This window comes from Labrus bergylta, chromosome 5 (genome assembly GCF_963930695.1).
Source record: "Labrus bergylta chromosome 5, fLabBer1.1, whole genome shotgun sequence".
Classification (NCBI taxonomy): domain Eukaryota; kingdom Metazoa; phylum Chordata; class Actinopteri; order Labriformes; family Labridae; genus Labrus; species Labrus bergylta.
The window spans coordinates 3,166,507-3,184,053 of record NC_089199.1 but is presented as its reverse complement, the minus strand read 5'-3'; the positions used below and the strand labels follow the sequence as shown (position 1 = coordinate 3,184,053).

The following is a 17,547-nucleotide window of genomic DNA, read 5'->3' as shown; positions in this document are numbered from 1 at the left end:
CTAAAGGGTCTCCCCTCCTCTCTCTGACGGGCATACAGGGTGAGTGTCCTGAGGTTTTATAGGGTGAGGGGGGAAAACTGACTTGACATCTATGATGAGAAACTCCCCCGTGGCCCCGTTGAAACCCTTTCTCACTTACCCGACAGACTCTTGGAGATAAGAAAAATGACTGTAGGTTTCAACATACTCAGAGCTGGAAGCCGAGTGCCTACAGCAGCCTCATACCTGGAGAAAAAAATGACCTCGTGCTTTGGCGGAAAGCTGCTCTCAACACCCCAGTGTTGGCAAATGTCAGTGTTGACTCAATGACAGTGCTGTTTTGCTACGCAAATTTGTATATTCCAGTGGGGCCCTCGTGCTCGCCAGTCTGTTTGTCACAAGTTTGGTTTTTGCACTGTTTCAAAGCCACAAGTCTTGAGCCTGTCCAACAACCTGAGTCATAAATGCCAAAGTGTTTGACAAAAAAAAAAAATCTAATTGTACAAGTTCCTTTTTCATTTAATTGTGATATTTAATTATACTAAAAATAAAATACTACTTAAATGACCGAAGTAGTTAGTTTTTTCCTGGCAACAGATCCAAAATAACTGAAAAAGATCCTTTCATGATGACTTTGTCTTTGTTTAGACATTTAATGGCAAAGCTTAACCTAAAGAGATATGGACTCTACTACAGCTCTCATCATTCTTACATCATTAAAAACTTCATATTTAGTAAGTGCCTTGTATAAAACAGTGTCATCTCTGTGTCAAAGTAACTGAGTTTAAAAAAAAAAAAAAAAAGGAATTGACAGAGCAGGTTTCTTGTTTTTATGTATTTTTAATCCAAAGCTGAAGCAGACAAAAGTACGGCAGGTGGCGCTAAACAGACTTGATGACGGGGAAGAAAAGATGGACTTGTGTGTGTGCTTCCACTACAAAGTAAGTGTTGAGGGGGGATGAAAACAAAAAGACATCAAAGACATTCAATGAACATTTTTACAGTGAGAGATTTTTGTGGATGCAAGGTGACAGGTGATGTGGATGTGATTCTACAAAGTGAAGTGGACAGAAACAAACACAATCACGTCCAATGATCCCAAGTGAGATGGACAGTGTCCCAAAAGGTCAACAAAACATTAAAGAGAAACAAACCATCACAACCCCCTTTGGGTGAGATGACAGCTTTGCTGGTGTTTTTTTCTATTTCTTTTCCGAGACGAGGAGCAGCTCTGGAGTCCTGTGTACTTTCTATCATGCCTCAGGCAAAGTGTGGACAAGATGTGCTGGAGGTCAATAGACCAGATTAGTCCCCCCCTGACAGTCACACTAAGTGATCCCTGCAGAGGAACTGAAACATGTATCGAGTGCTACTGCTTGCATAAACACACAAAAACGCCCCTATTGTGTCCGACATCTCTCTAACACGTCTGAAAACAGAAATCCACACGATAAAGGTCCTAGCAGTACTTTCACATCGCTCGCCGACAAATACACCTGCATAGCATTAACTTGAAATATAATATGGCGGTGTTATAAAATTCTGAAGCATAACATTGGTGAAATCCAAATTGTAGGTAAGGGTTAAACGTAATTTTGCTAATTTGACAACACCATTAAGGCCTATGCTTAAACGTTCATAAAATCCATGAAAAAATACAGTATCAGTTGGCTCCATCTCTCCTTTGAGCTACATGCAGAAGAAAGGTCGAGCCACTTTCTGTTCTTTAACCTTGCATCCTTCTCGGACCTAAAACTACGTCTCTGAAAAAAAAATATAAGCGTAGATATTAATATGAGGAGAGAGGAGCCAAGAGGTGAGGTGCTCTGTCAGAATGGCACGTGGCCCTTGAGTGAGTGCATAGGCCTCTGTTCAACATTCACTAAGCGAACTGAACCGACAGACTCGTCCCACGTATGAGCGACTATGCGGCTAATTCCAACAGTCAGGGACAGAGTTCTTACATTCCACTAGTCAGTTCAAAATACTTTTGCTTACTCTGCATTTATGTACAAAACAAAACTTCCCTTGCTTTAATTTTTGGAATTTAGCCGTTAAAAAAAAAAAACATTCACAGGTGAGGGGACAGTGCTAGAACAGGGTTGTGGGGGGGGGGGGGGGGAGAGAACTACTGCTAATGCTAAGGCCTCATGTCCTATTCAAACATTTGAGCCCCTCTCAGTATATCAACCTGATATTTCAGGAGAGAAATCTTGGTGATTCCATCTCCTCTCCTCCTCGAGGATTCATAATCTCTTCAATGGTGTAAAAACATAAACATCCTCTCTGCCGGAGCAGAGGGTTGGACTTGTTAAAATGGTAGAGTAATAAAAACAAAAACACTCCTACAAAACTTAAAAATTAGAATTTGCCATGAAAAATAAAACACTGATAAAATCCATGCAATACGACTCACGTGTCGACAAATTATTGCTTCCTTTTTACAACCTGTGTTTGTGTGTGCATGCATTCGTGCAGCTTTCAGTGGGCAGCAGACTGTGGGTCCCCAATGCTGTTAGTGGCTTTCTTCCTCCGTTTCGTTAGCAGGGGATTGGTTGAGTCCTCAATGGTCTTGATCTTGATTTGCTCATAGTCAACCCTCATTGTTGCCAAAGCACTGGTCATTTCCTCCTGAAAATGTACCAAGAAAAATATTATGTTATGTCATGACGACGAGTTGTCAAATGATGTCACACTTCTAAAATGTATTGCCATCTAGCGCTCAGAAAAATACCCTTTTGTGTCTGACAAAGAGGAGGAATATGTCGCCTAACAAAACTCTGAAATGTGTTTTTTGTATTAGTTAATTTCCGTAGCATAAGCAATATGTCTAATATTTAACAGGATAAGAGTTGATGAGAAGAATTATGAAACAACAAGCCCCTTGTGTAAGTTTCTGTGTATGGGAAAGCTGGTGTGTTTCCTGCAGCCAATGACAATGTGCAGGTGAATTTAAGAGAGGATTCAATTCATCAATTGAACCCGATTCAAACAGGCGAATATTGTAGACGTGGACATAGCCACAAAGAAGAGAAAACAAAATCATAGTGAGTTGATACGGCTATAGCTTGTTCAAACGAAGGTGAACCTTGATTTTTTAACTGTCGACGTGCAGTTTGCCTTCTTTCTGTTGGAAAGGTGCCAAACACCAGCGGTTAGCATGTGCTAGTGTGCGTTAGCTTGCAGTGTAGGTATAAGCAATAAACGTACACACTACATCCTGCAGCGACTGTGCGCTTTTCATCATTGATTTTAAGACACTAGTTTTGTCTGACAAGTTGCTACTTGTCTCCCCGTCCATTTAAGATGAAATCGCCTCTGATTCTGATCAATACATGCATGAGAAAGATGTCTGTCTCTCTGCATCACCCCCACCCCTGCATGCTCAGAGAGAAGGCAGGAGGGGGCGCTCAGTTGATGGTACAGACCCCCTGATGCAGGTGACCAATTCTCTTTAACTTGTTAAGTTAGTGTTTCCCCTAGGTTTACAGCTTTGAGGGGGTGGGGAGGGAGGGCAGACGGACGCCAACACAAACACTTGAAGGAATCTTGGTGTTCATCTTGGTGTTACTTTTAATGACAGCTGTCCTTTTCTATCAGAAAGGTATCCTTAAATTACTTCTTTCCCTGATTTCTGACTCTATCCACTATCCTATCTCTACAATAAAAGGCACAAAAAGCCCAAAAATAAATCTAAAAAAAATTAACTTGACCTTCAAGGGGGGCTGCCCCCTAATATAATGGTAGGGGAAACACTGACTTGTAATATGGAAATGTTGGAAATCGTTTCAATCAAACCGACACCCCACAGACTACATTTAAGAAATGACAAATAACTGTTTTCTTAATATGATGATGATTCTGACATAATGAGAGAGAAAAGCCTGGTCCACGTCACTATCCCAGCATGCTTTGAGCAGCGAATCGGGCTCTAGCGATACACAAGGGGAACATCTGGTAAGTCTCAAAACACCACAGACCAGGAATACAATGAGAGTTTCACATACAGTGAACTTAAAGTGGGAGACAAGGCAGGGATGGCTGTAACAGTGGCAGTTCAAATAACCTTTTAAAAACAAGTGAGAATAGATTCGAAGCATATGACAACCTGTAGGAGCAGTTGAATTTTTAACAGAATATGGTGAAGAACTGCTTTGTTTGTAAAGTTTCCTGTGATAACATTTGTTATTTGTAAGTGTGATACAATCAAGAACTCATTTGATGTAGTCAAGAATTAAAAGAGCTTAACATAAGTTGAAAGTAGCCCGAATTAAATGAACTTTATCCTTGTTGAATAAAAGTACATGTATGTTTCTAAAAAACAATGCATTAACAATTGATGAGGCATGTCTCGTTAACCGTGCAATGAAGGTCTACATGATCAGTTCATATAAATATTAAAGTTGTAAATCTGACCAGTCAGGCATCAGCATTGCTTTAAAAAAATCAGAGCTGTTTACAGACACCTACGCACTGAATGATATTGTTGAAGATATTGACAATATTTACGATGGATATGATGCCGATTACAGCTCTAAAGAACAGCCGTCAATGCTGATATATTAATTTGAATTCTAACAACAACCAAAGTGCTCTGCCTCTGTGCACTGCCCGTCAGCACATGTGTCTTATCTGCTGTTCTTCCCACTAGATGACTGCACAGTTTTTTATGGAAAGCCCTACTATTGTAGCAATCTTACAGGAAGATCTGTCTCTGTTTTCCAAACAAAAACAAAGTGAACCTCTTACCTTGACATCCTCCCACGCATCCTTCTCTTCCTTTAGCACTCGGCTGGTGTGAAGAGGGGTCTGGGGAACCTCCATCGATTGCTTTAGAAAGACACAGAATCACATGCAAACTTCAATGATCGAGTGTGAGCCAGAGTAAAGACGTTTGAAAAAGCATGATAGGGTGCCCTTACATTAATCCATGGATTATTCATGAACTCTGTGATGGTCATCCTTTGTGTCGGCTCAGTTTTAAGGAGGGTCCTGATCAGTTGTTTAGCTGAAAAAATAATTGTTTGTACTGTTAAATTAAGAAACAAGATTGGGAAATAACAGCTTACATACAAATATTCTGTCACATAGAAAGAGTATGATATTAAAAACCAGACCAAAATATCCATGGCACAGAAGGATATTTTTAGACTAAACTGATGTGAAGAAGAAAATATCACACATTGACAGTAAACCACGTGCTGATTCTTGAGAATAGTATTACAGTAAATCACACCAATACGCATCTTTTCTTGTTCTACATTTATAATCACACGTGCATGTGTTTGAAGGAGACTTTGGTTCAACAGTGTCAAAGTCAGCTTCTCTTTTCTTTTTAAAACGTGCACATGACACAGGATCTTAAAACATCACTTTCAATTATGGTGAATATGATCGATAGCAGTGAGGAGGAGGAGGAGGAGGAGGAGGTGAATGATCGGTTTCAATTTCTTGATCACAAAGAAGGAAATAAAAAGCTTGTTTGTCACATGTAGGTGAGATAATTTGAAACTCTCTTGACATATTATTTCTTACTTATGTGCAAAGTATTTGATAAAGATCATAGAGGGGGTTTGGTCTTCATTTGTCAAATCAATTTAGGGAAAAGAGATTTTTTATATAGAGAGGGAACCCTTCTAATCAGTTGTTAAAGGCTGCTTTTTCCAACTACGGTCCTTAACTAAAGTAAAACCTTTTTTATGTTTCAAGATTCAAAAAAAGGTTATTCATGCTTTTATTATGTCCCGCCTTGACTACTGCAACTCGTACTTGTTTTTAAGTCACTGCATGGTCTAGCCCCCCCGTATTTAACAGAACTTGTAACCCCCTACACCCCATCACGCCCACTTAGGTCCTCTGAACAGTCGCTCCTTGTAGTCCCTCGAGCTCAACGAAAACTCAGAGATGACCATGCCTTCTCAGTGGCTGGCCCCTGTCCGTGGAATCAACTGCCTCCCTCCATCAGACAAATCAGCGCGTTAAATCCATTCAAATCAAAACTCACCTCTTTTCCCTGGCATTTAAAACAAGTTGAAACAGATCCCATATATTTAGCTTAGGTATGTATCTGTATGTATGCATGTGCATGTAGGTATGAGGGTATGTATGTGTTTGTGACATGTATGTGTGCTACATGTATATATGTATCTGCATATATATGTTTGTGTGTGTGTATTATGTATATGTACGTGTATGTACATGTATGTATGTACATATGTATAGATTAATTTTTTATTTCTTGCTTTTACGCATTGCCTGTAAAGCACTTTGGTCAGATGAAGCTGTTTTTAAATGTGCTATACAAATAAACTTGATTTGAAATATTTTTTTGAATACATATCAGGATGAAGGCCAGACCTCAAGTCCCCATATGCATAAGAAGCTGACGCATCAAAAGACACAAAGAGTAATAAATGGTAGCAAGATGACACAGCAGAGCTAGAAGTCCCGCCTGCTTCTTTAAATCAGTTGTGTGGGGAAACTTCAGGTTCCCAGGGCAGCACGACATTGAAAACATGGTGAACATGCTCCCAACAACATGTCCCTGCTGTTCTAAAAAAAGCCTTTAGACACTTCCAGCTATGTAACTGACACTTCATAAATCATAATGTGATGGATTGCTAATTTCTTGTGTCTTATATTTGAAGTTGTATTTCGTTTATATTTTCAAACCAGGACATTTTATTCATTTATGTTGCCGTTTGTTTCCAACATTTTGTTTTGTCTCCTCCTTTCATATTTCATGTTTAAATTACACAAGTATTTGTAAATAACAGACACTGTAACTTGCACAACTGCCAATACAAAATAAATTAGAGAAACCCATTCATTGTTTGCTAATTTTCCTGATGAATTGAAGTCATACCAAACAGTGACACAATAACAGACAATGGCTGACCTTCATCTGATACATCAGACCATTCAGGGTTTGGAAACTCATATTGGCCCATCCTGATCCTCTTCTTCATCCCAGGAGAGATGGCCAGACCATGGTTAGAATAGAAAGGAGGGTACCCACACAACCTGTTGAAGGTTTACAAAAGCCGTATTAGTCAAAGAACCCAATCAATAATCAGAGATATTGCAATACAAAACCAAAAAAAGAAGAAAGAAAACGTACAGAATATACATGATGACGCCTAATGACCACATGTCACATGACTTGTCATATTTCTCTGGGCCCAGAACCTCTGGAGCTGCACACAGAAAGGAGAACATTTAAATTGTTACAGGTCAGAGAAGTGTTTTGACTGATTTGTTTTTATTGTAAACACCATGAACACAGAATAGGAGAGTAAATAACAAAAGGTTTCTTACCAACATAGTAAGGTGTGTAGCAGGGGGTAGCTAAAGAATTGTGTGAAGTTGTCTCCTTGGCAAAGCCAAAGTCTGTGAGCTTGAGCAGTGCACTGGGTCTTTTCGTTGAATACAGTAAATTCTCTGGCTGCAGAACAGATTAAAAAAAGGATGATTGTGAAATCAACTGATGGGTGTCAGTGTGGAATGGTTGAATTTCTTGGTAAGCAGGGTAACAACACAAACCTTGACGTCTCTGTGTGCAATGTTGACTGCATGCAGGAATTGGATGGCCTCTCCAATACTCTTCATGATGTCAGATGCCTCTAAAGTTAAGAGACAACACGTTCTTTTAGGATAAGGGACCAAAGTAAAGCTGTGGACAAACAGGCTTTCTATCTTAAAGGCTTTATATGCAATTTTTTGATCCAGCAGATTTCGCCCTTGAGCACCAGCATGAAACCAAAACTTTGCGCTGCATTGTTGTCCTAGCATGCTAATGCTAGCGATCTTTATTATGCTGGTATCTTCACACTGCATGTAAATTTACCTGAAATGAGCGTGATCTAGAAACACAGTTAAGCAGTGAGTACAGTATGTTATTCTTCTTTTCTCTAGTCCCTCAATTAATCAACTTTTATACACAAGGGGAGGAGTCAGTCGGCCGTCCGGGCGATGTAAACAAAGTGAAGATAGGACTCTGAAAACATCACAGACAGTGGGACTCAGGTGTTACACCCATTGTAGACAGTCATGACTCACAGAGTTATTTTCAGAGGATATACTTGATTTATATTACATTTAAGTGTGAAAAATCACATATTTAGCCTTTAATACTGAATCAATGCTATGCAATAATTCATTGTGAGACATGTTTGTTGGGGTCAACGTGGGCTTTGTACCTCTCTCTGTGAAGGCCTGGTCTCCTCTGTCCTGGATTCGACTAAAAAGCTCGCCACCATCCATGCTAAATAAAAAAAAAACAGACACATTAAGTCAGGGACTGGTATTTTATTAAGTGGACACTTGCAGTGTTTTCATCACTCCATTTATTCTAGTCTCTTATTGCTTTTATTTCCACATTTAGCACGGATGTAACACAAACATTTAACAGATCTCAACAACCTAATCTCAGATTCTCAGGTGCTCACCAAGAGCCCCTTTGGACCCGTCATTGAATAGTATCTGCAGTACCAGAGATGCCATCAGTGAGGATTCCCTTTAGAGACCTGTGTCAGTCTTGGCAGTGTGCTGGGTTGACATGGGAGGAGGAACAGAGTGGAAATTGAGCTCAACAGCTTTATTTTAGTATTAAGGAAAAAGATTAGCTGAGAATGAGGTTTTTATTTAAAGAGGTACTGACACATGGTAACTGGATGACTTTGTGAAACTAAAGATGCCATGATGTTTATGATTGACATTTGCAGTACTGCCTCTCATAAAATGTGGATACTCTTAGTAATTGCTAGTGAGCACGGTAGTTCTGAGAGGGTAGTGATGGTGTTGAAGTGCGACATGGTCTTCGGCAGGTTTTCATGCTAATTCATCTTTTAATTTTGACCAAAAGAAACCACGCAAGTAGTCTCGTTATGCGTATTATAATAATTGCTTGATTACAACAACTATAAGCGTGGATTAGTTCTCAAAGTCCTTAATGTGGTCCTGTATAATTATGAACAATACTAACAATATTAATTAAGGTAGCACAGACACATCAGACCACAGTTCTAGAAAACTAAGCAGCGGTGTTCAACTCACATGAGAAAACCCTACTCAGCACGTTGGCTGATAAGTTTCATTTAATCTTAGTATGCTCAGTATGACTGTGCGAGTTTCAATTCCAGTCATATTTTTTTCTTTCATTTGTCTAAAAGGTACAAGACAGCACAAATCGATTCTTCAGACGTGCAGGTGTTAGCGAGGGAGCCGAACCTGAAGCCCAGCGGACAGTGCTGCTAAACCACAGCTCAATTCAAACCCGCCAAAATTGATCAAATTCATATTTACCATTATGAGAAATGCAGACTCGCTGGATTATTTTTTGTGGTGTTCAAATCATATGACTAAACCTCCAGAAGTGAGGCTATCCCTCATTTCTGCAAACCGTGTTCACAGTTTTATGGTTTGTCTCATGTGGTTGAAGGTGTAGTTGAACCTGAGGTTTCATGGCAGCAGCCTCGCTATCTCAGTTTTCTGAAAAGGGAAGCGTGAATTCCCAGCAGAATAGATACTACTTCTGATGAGAATGGGAGTACACAAGGCAAACATCTTCACAGCTGAAACACCGGCACACCCTGAATGTTTCTCATGGTGTAGAAAACGCATCGCATGCAGACGGGACAGAATTGACTTGAAGAAAGCAAGGCCGTTTGGAAAATCCCCATCGTACATCTAGTGTTTGTTCATTTTGAAACCAAATATTGAACAACCATTTGTTTGATTGAAGCAGCTATGAGGAGTTTTTATTTGTGTTGATTTTGACGGCCCGTGTGGATAAAGCGGTATGTCTTATTTCTTCACTAGTTCTGTTGTGCTTTTTTTGTAAAATTTTTTCAGGAAATATTTCCAGTTTCCTTGTAAATGGCAAACTTACAACTAACTGTGAAACTTCTCTCCTGTTCTGCATGTTGTAAATGGCTTCATCAGAATCTGACCCCATGACAGTGATGACAGGCATAAAAAAAATGAAGGCTGCGATAGCCTTAGAATTATGTAAACCAAACAGATACAGATGGAAACCAAGCTTAGCGTTTAAGATCTGATGGCATCAGTAAAAATGTAATGTGAACTAGCCAATGGCCCGATTTTAAAATAATAAACCGGTTTACTGACAGGTTCCCACTATCTACTAACAATCATTTTCCACGACATTTCCAGTCTGATTACAAAGTCACAAAGTCTGCCTGGAACCTGGGTGTCATGAATGATGACCAGCTAACTTTTGAGGTTCAAGTAGCCTCGATTGCCCGGTCATGTTGATTTGCCCTGCACAACATCAGGAAGATCAGACCTTACCTGTCAGAACATGCTACACAGCTCCTGCTACAGGCTCTTGTGATAGCCCGCATCGACTATTGCAACTCTCTACTGGCAGGTCTTCCTACATGCACTATCAAACTCCTGCAGATGATACAAAATGCAGCAGTACGACTGGTCTTCAACCTTCTTAAAAGAGCACATGTCACTCCGCTGTTCATCTCCTTACACTGGCTCCCAGTTACTGCTCACATCAAATTTAAAACTCTGCTGCTCGCTTACAAAACAGACACAGAAACGACTCCTCCTTACTTTAACTCTCTTATCCAGGTCTACACTCCCTCCCGCCCACTACGCTCTGCCAATGAAAGGTATCTGATCCAACCTTCACAACAGGGTCCTAAGACGCTGACTAGACTCTTCTCCTCTGTCGCCCCCCGGTGGTGGAATGAACTTCCAAACTCCATGTGATCTGCAGAGTCCCTCTGCACCTTTAAGAAAAAGCTAAAGACCCAGCTCTTTCATGAATACCTACTAACTTAATGATGATGGTCTCCATATTATTGATGATGATGATGGTAATGACGATGGTTTTAGTTTGATAGCGATCACTTATAAGATGGTTTCTATACTGATTAGAGCTCTCAAGAACTGTCCTCAATGTTGTGCTTTGCCTCTGGTCACTTCCTGTCAGCACCTGTGTGTCCAATCAGACTCAAAGCTGATCGTTTGCTCTTACTGACATTGTTCCCTTTTTTTCTAGATCCTTGCTTGTGTTGTACTTACTCTCTGATGTACGTCGCTTTGGATAAAAACATCTGCTAAGTGAATTGTAGAATTGTAGATTAAGAATGTGCAGTCTATGGCTATAACAATAAACATGCTTAATAAATGATGACAAACTGATCATAGAATAATACAAATACACATGCAGATGTATAGTGCTAAATTTTCTTAAAGGTCACATATTACCCTCCTTTCCAACACGTCCAAGTCTCAGAGCTACAAAACACACAACTGTGAAGTTCGTGACTCGGGCTTTCTTGCACCATGCCCTGTTGTTTATGGTGAGAAGGCAGACTCAGAGGGCAGAACAAACACACAGCTGTGGGAGTGTCCTGCCCTTTGTGATGTCAAATATATTCATCCAGCAAAGGTGTCAAAAGTAAAGTAAACAAATGTAACAATTAAATAAGTGTTCATCATTGAGTTCACTGTAGGTTATTGACACTGTCCTGCAGCTTTTCCAGAGTTTTTTGCAGAGTGCAAAAGCTCTTCCCTTTTCTCTGTAATACTTATTATTGATAATGACAAAAGAGAAGATTTATAAGAAAAGTAAGGAGAGATTTTTTAATCATACTAAACAGTCGAGTGTTGTCAGTGTTGTCCTTTCACTGCAACTCTGCATCAGAAACATATCCAAATGATCAATATAAAAATAACAGCGGTATCACACTACTGGTTAAAACCTAAAGTATTAAGGGCCACTGACTCTAACCAGTTTATCACACCATACTGTAACCCTTTACTAGTCACTAGTTAAGTGGAATCACTACGAGACACTGCTACAAAAGTTACACATTTCATGATACGTTCTATTTCACCAGAACATTGCAACACTGCATTTGAGGAGACAATTCTAGCAAAGAAAAAAAATAGTACCGTTTGCCAGAATAGAGCAAATGTTTGACTGGCTCACGGTTTGGATGCCATTCATAGATTTAACCACAGCGTAACATTCATTAAGAAACTCTCCCAACATTTCCCAACACACATTTGAAACCAGCATCGATTAGGCAATATGTCATGCCCACATTGCCCCTCATTCTTCTTTCAGCATCATATACAGTCCTGATTATGTTCTTAAATAAAAAAAGGTCTGGAGCCCACTGAAATCTTCCCCTCTTTCCTTCATTATGTCGTTAGCCTGCTCCTTTGGGCAACTTTATAAAACATACTCCTTTGACAGCATTTGCCTTCATCAGTGATTGGATATTCACATCCAACTTGGCAAATGTTCAATTTAAGACCAGGCCACCCAATCAACAAAGAAAGATATGCACTGTCCCAGAATGCATCTGAACTTTTAAAAGGCATTTCACCATAGTGAAAATAAAGTGTTGTGATGTCTTCAATGGAGCTGAGTAAGCACCTCCAGCCTCCCACGCACTCTAAACCAACATATGTAATATTGATAATGGTACAATATTGTGGGATATTGTGTTACGCTGACACACACCTGATCCTTAAAAAGGTTAAGCCTGGCTGTTTCTACATTTTGGTTAGTGTAATTATTGTTTACTTAACATATGCATAGTCATCAATGCCCCACTCCAGGTCCTACTGAACACAGGTTGACAATAGCAAAGATATGTTTAACCCTTGTTCCAGATCTGAATCTGTATGAAAAGCAAAGGAAGAAGAAATCAAGTAGATGAGATGAAGATGTGTCGGAGGGCATATCAGCAGATGCACTCTCATCCACACTGAAGTTCCTAAATTACAAGCTGACTTGACATTCTGACACATTACACAATATGGGAGAATACTTAAACAGCAGAATATAGGTCATCTGGAAGGTGCATCGTGTCTTAGTGTGATATTTAAGGAAACGTTTAAGTTTCACAAGAAGTTCTTTTGTTTTTTCACAAGGAAATTGCTCATCGTATGCCGGTATCTTTTGAAGTGTGTGGGAAGACAGGTCCCCTACCTCTGCAAAAAGGTAACCACAGCTGACTGCACGTGTCGAGTAGACTGTGGTTTAATGTTGCAAGATGGAAATTGAATAGGTGAGAAAATTGTTCTTAGATCATTTCAAAGAAATGGGTCATTTTCTTTCTAAGGCCATGCACAAAAGGTTCACCAAAATCAAACTGAATGATACTTTCTTTTGAAAAACTTGCAAGGGCAAGATGTTCAACACTTTCCTTACACTGATAATATAATATAAAAGGAAATACACATACTGGTCAGGAATTTTCCCGGCTCAGAATGGGCCTTTGAGGGGTGACTATACGCGCTGTAGTAAACGTTCGACCCGCCTATAACAGTATAGTCTACGAGTCTGTATTACCGTATTTGACAGAAATCTGTGCATTTCCTGTTATTTCTGACCATTTTATAAATAATATTATCATTATGCTTAAGTTACTGTAACCACAATTAAATCTGGTAAATAATATGTTTTTATTGCAACAGTGAAACAGGGGAGGAGGGGGATTTTGAGGAAGAGGGGTGTAATGAGATTGGGAGAGGGGGGGTCACATCCTGCCAGTGCATTTCACCCTCTTCCTATGATCGCTGCTCTTTTCCTTTAAATTATGTTTTCGTTTTACACAAGTACACAAGTTTATTTGAGTTACTACGGTATACATGTCAAATAGTCACAGATTTTAAAGTCAAAGATAATTTAGTTAAGTTATTGATTGTTGATAAAAGCAGACACGGTGGAAAAGTTGAACGTGCGTTCCTGAGTCTGACTCGGTCCATAACTGTGTTCCGTTGCACAGTTGCACAACAAGTCAACAGGTGCGCGCGGTGGTTGGCGTTCCGATGTGTGTGTGCGTTTGCAGCCATGTATGTTGGTGTGTCTCGGTGTGCCCCCGTGATGACCCGTCTGCAGACAGGAGAGGGGCAGGGACAAGTAGCCGCAGCTAGCCTCATCATACGAGGTTTAACAAGACTGTTGGGATAAATATTTACCACCATGAAGTGGATTACTCTTTGAAATTAACTCGCCAAACAGAAAATCAACCCGCATTTAGCGCTTGTGGGTGTCAGCGGAGCGTCATGAACCAGTCAAAAGAAACGAACAGTCAATCAGCTGGCTATCCAGCGTGAGCCACATGCGTAAACGGATGAGAGGGGAGATGACTGCTAGAATTTAGAGACGTCTTATTTAAGTTCATGTTCTGCTTGTTCAACAGTCGTTTGATGTAGTGATATTTTTAACATACATTCAGAGAGGATTTGATTTGTAATTTGAATCGTCTTTTTTTCTTTTGGCGCTTGTGATTTTCCTTGGGCGCTGGTTAAAACCTCTTTGGGGGCGCCAAAGAATTCTCTATGCAGGAAAAACCCTGCTGGTATATAATATACAATATGTATATGGCCCTCAAGCCAAAAAGGAGAAGTATGTGGAGATGCAAGTCGCACAAGATGCTGACAGCCAGATTAAAAGTGCAACATTAGCCTGCAGCATGCATTAAAAAGACCAGAATACCTGATTTGTCTTTGCTTGTTTTTTCCAGTCTCTGTTTACATAAATCCAGTAATATCTTAATTTTGGAGGTTTCACTTTAAAAGAAAACAATAAAACTGAAAATGAAGTTCAGCGTGAATAAATTGGACTTTTAAATTTTAGGCCAGATGGCCCAACCCTAGTAGGAGGTCTTTTCTTGTATTTCACTCGTTGAGAAAGATAACCTCGTTGGTTTCAATTTGTGTAAGAAAAGTGCATGTGCACTCATTTCAATATAAATGCTGAAACATTTGATAGGGGAGAACTTATGCAAAAATATCTGGTTTGAAGCTGACAATGTGTTTGAAAACCAACGACATGGTCGAGATTTTGACTGGACATGATTGTTTTTATTCATCACTTCACACGGTGAGGTATCTTCATGTGTGTGTGTGTGTGTCTGAAATCATGCACTCACCACTCCATGACTATAAGCAGACACTTCTTGTTCTGATAGAGGTTTTCATAGACATCAATGATGCGCACAATGTTGGCACAGGGGGATGCCCTCCAGTGGAGCTCCACTTCCCTTCGGGCCTTTGCACAGTCCTGCAGCATCTGGACAAAAGAACAGAGACAGAGAAGGGGGCTGATTAGTTGACTAAAGTCATAAATAAAACATCAAAGTTATTATTACTGTTTAGTTGTTCTTTTTCTCTCTCTTTACTAAATGCATTATATGAAAAAACTGAACTATAGGGGATCTGTTACCTCATGGTGGGATTAGTTAGGTTTCACCTTAAACGGTTGATGAACTAGAAGACATGAAACCAGTTAAAGACCTACTTGAATCCACTTCTGGTATTCCTACAGCATTGAAAGAAATATCTTAGAGCAGTGCTGCCACCTTCTGGCAAAATCTTGAAAATAGGTTGTGGATTTTAAAATCACTCTTTTTTTTTTTTACTTTTTTCTCATCAACAACAGTACAATATGAAAAATATTTCTTTTTTTTTCTCCTTTTTCCAGCTGTATAGTTACATTCGGCTATTAAGCCAGCAGAAATAGATTATAAAAGTAAGATAAAAATCAAAATGTCCACTCCAAAGAATATACATATACACAATAATACACATAAACAAACAAGTACATAAATAAATGTTCATAAAAGTAGAGGAGAAATGAAAATCATAAATAAAAGTTGTAATCATAAAGAAATAAATTCTAATCCACTCAAAGTGCGAAGTCAACCCCAGAGAAAAATGATGCATGGTCTTGGTCTGCGCCCAAATTAAACAACACTCTCTATTGCATTAGCAAAGCCAGTACAAGTCTCCATCTTGTTGTGAAAGTTTCTTTTTTGAGTCTTAATTGATATGTAATTTGTTCCATTTGGTAAATGTCCCAAACTTTCTGGATCCATATATTGTAAGAGGGCGCGTCTAGTTTCAACCAGCGTATGGTGATGCACTTCAGGGCCGCTGTGAATAAGATATTAAACAAGTACTTTTTGGCCCTGCCATTCAGGCCAACAGGCGTCACTCCAAGTATCGCCACCAGGGGGTCTTGTGGAATGTCCTTTTGGAAGACCTCTTTCAGTGCATCAAATACTTCTCTCCAGAACAAGCTTAGTTTCGGACATGACCAGAAAATGTGGGTATGATTAGCCACATGGGTTCCACAATTCCTCCAACAGGAGCTGGGATGTGCCTGGCACATTTTGGATGTTATTTCTTGAGTTCTAAAAAATCTAGTAACAGTTTTCCATTTAAACTCCCTCCACGTGTTTGAGTTTGTAACCAAGTGTGCTTCTGTACAAACCTCTTCCCAGTTGTCTTGCGATATAACCATGTTTGTTTCCGCCTGTATTCATAGATAAAAATATGCTATACAATTTGCCAATTATTTTCTTATGAACCTTCCCTTTTTGTATAAGCATTAGGAATTCTTCTATGGGGGTGGGTTTTATAAGTTTGTCCCACTCCTTTTGTATCTTCAAGAAGGTTCTTAACTGTAGATAACGGAAAAAGTCTGTCCTAGGGAGATCAAATTCATTTGTCAGCTGTTCAAACATTTCATTTTTAATGAACATTTCCTCCAAACAGATGATGCAGATAGCACAGCCCATTATCTGACCATCTTCTGAACCCAGTATCCAGGTTGTTAGGTGTAAAAGACTCCATTAGACCAATGTTTGTTAATGATGAGATAATCTTTGGTAGCCCAAAAGCTACCTTTATTCTATTCCAGATCTTAGTCCAGTCTGCCAATGCTTGTGGGTGTATTTAAGAAAGGACTTGTTGTAAAACTCTGCAAAGGATTCTGCTATTTTATCCGGTTTTGTAACCATGGTACCCTGGGATTTTATTTTCTGTACTATATTAGATACTTGTTGTTGTCTAGCCTAAATGCTAGAAGCGTGCTTGACCTGTTTCCATGTTCATAATATTTTTGATTTGTGAATCTTAGGGCTCCCTCAATCTTGTCTGATAGTAAGCTATTGAATTCTCTATGAGTTGTATTCAAATCTTTTAAAAGGCTGGTTGATGCAGATCGTTTGTGCTCATGTTCAAGGTCCTTTATTTTATCTTCCAAATCTCGCTGTTTAGCCTCCTTCTTTCTCTTCTTAGCGCATGTAAATGAAATAATCCGGCCCCGAATGTATGCTTTAGCACAGTCCCATAGAATAAGAGGTGATGTTTCAGATGATGAGTTAAACTCTAAGTATTCCTTAAGCTCCGCTGTAATGAAGGAGATAAATTCTTTATCATTCATGAGTGATGCGTTGAATCGCCATTGTTTGGAAGTTGGTCTGTGACCTATGTCCCACTTAACAGGAGCATGGTCAGAGAGAGTTATAGGTAGTATCTCAATATCTTTAATCATATGCAAGTCTTTTTTAGGGGTGAAAAAATAATTAATCCTTGAATAGGATGCGTATCTATTTTAAAAAATGTGAAATCTCTATTTCTTGGAAATTTGCTCCTCCATATATCCACAAGGCCTGACTCTACTGATAGGTATTTTAGCATTCTGCTCATTTTTGATAATGGAGCTTTGGAGGAAGGTTGGCGATTCATAAGGTGCGACATGACACAATTAAAATCCCCACCCAT

General features: G+C 39.4%; 1 protein-coding gene across 1 annotated transcript in view; it reads right to left on the bottom strand.

The window, feature by feature from the left end:
- Positions 1-799: 799 nt before the first annotated feature.
- mapkapk2a (MAPK activated protein kinase 2a) overlaps positions 800-17,547 on the bottom strand; it is a 38,488-nt gene continuing 21,740 nt past the window's right edge. Inside the window, exons 2-10 of the mRNA XM_020634341.3 lie at positions 14,910-15,049; positions 8,178-8,242; positions 7,522-7,601; positions 7,297-7,423; positions 7,100-7,175; positions 6,878-7,002; positions 4,902-4,987; positions 4,729-4,809; positions 800-2,610 (exon numbers count right to left, since the gene is read on the bottom strand). Of these exons, the coding sequence (XP_020489997.1) occupies positions 2,461-2,610; positions 4,729-4,809; positions 4,902-4,987; positions 6,878-7,002; positions 7,100-7,175; positions 7,297-7,423; positions 7,522-7,601; positions 8,178-8,242; positions 14,910-15,049 (930 nt within the window). The 3' untranslated portion in view covers positions 800-2,460. The remainder of the gene's footprint in view (positions 2,611-4,728; positions 4,810-4,901; positions 4,988-6,877; positions 7,003-7,099; positions 7,176-7,296; positions 7,424-7,521; positions 7,602-8,177; positions 8,243-14,909; positions 15,050-17,547) is intronic.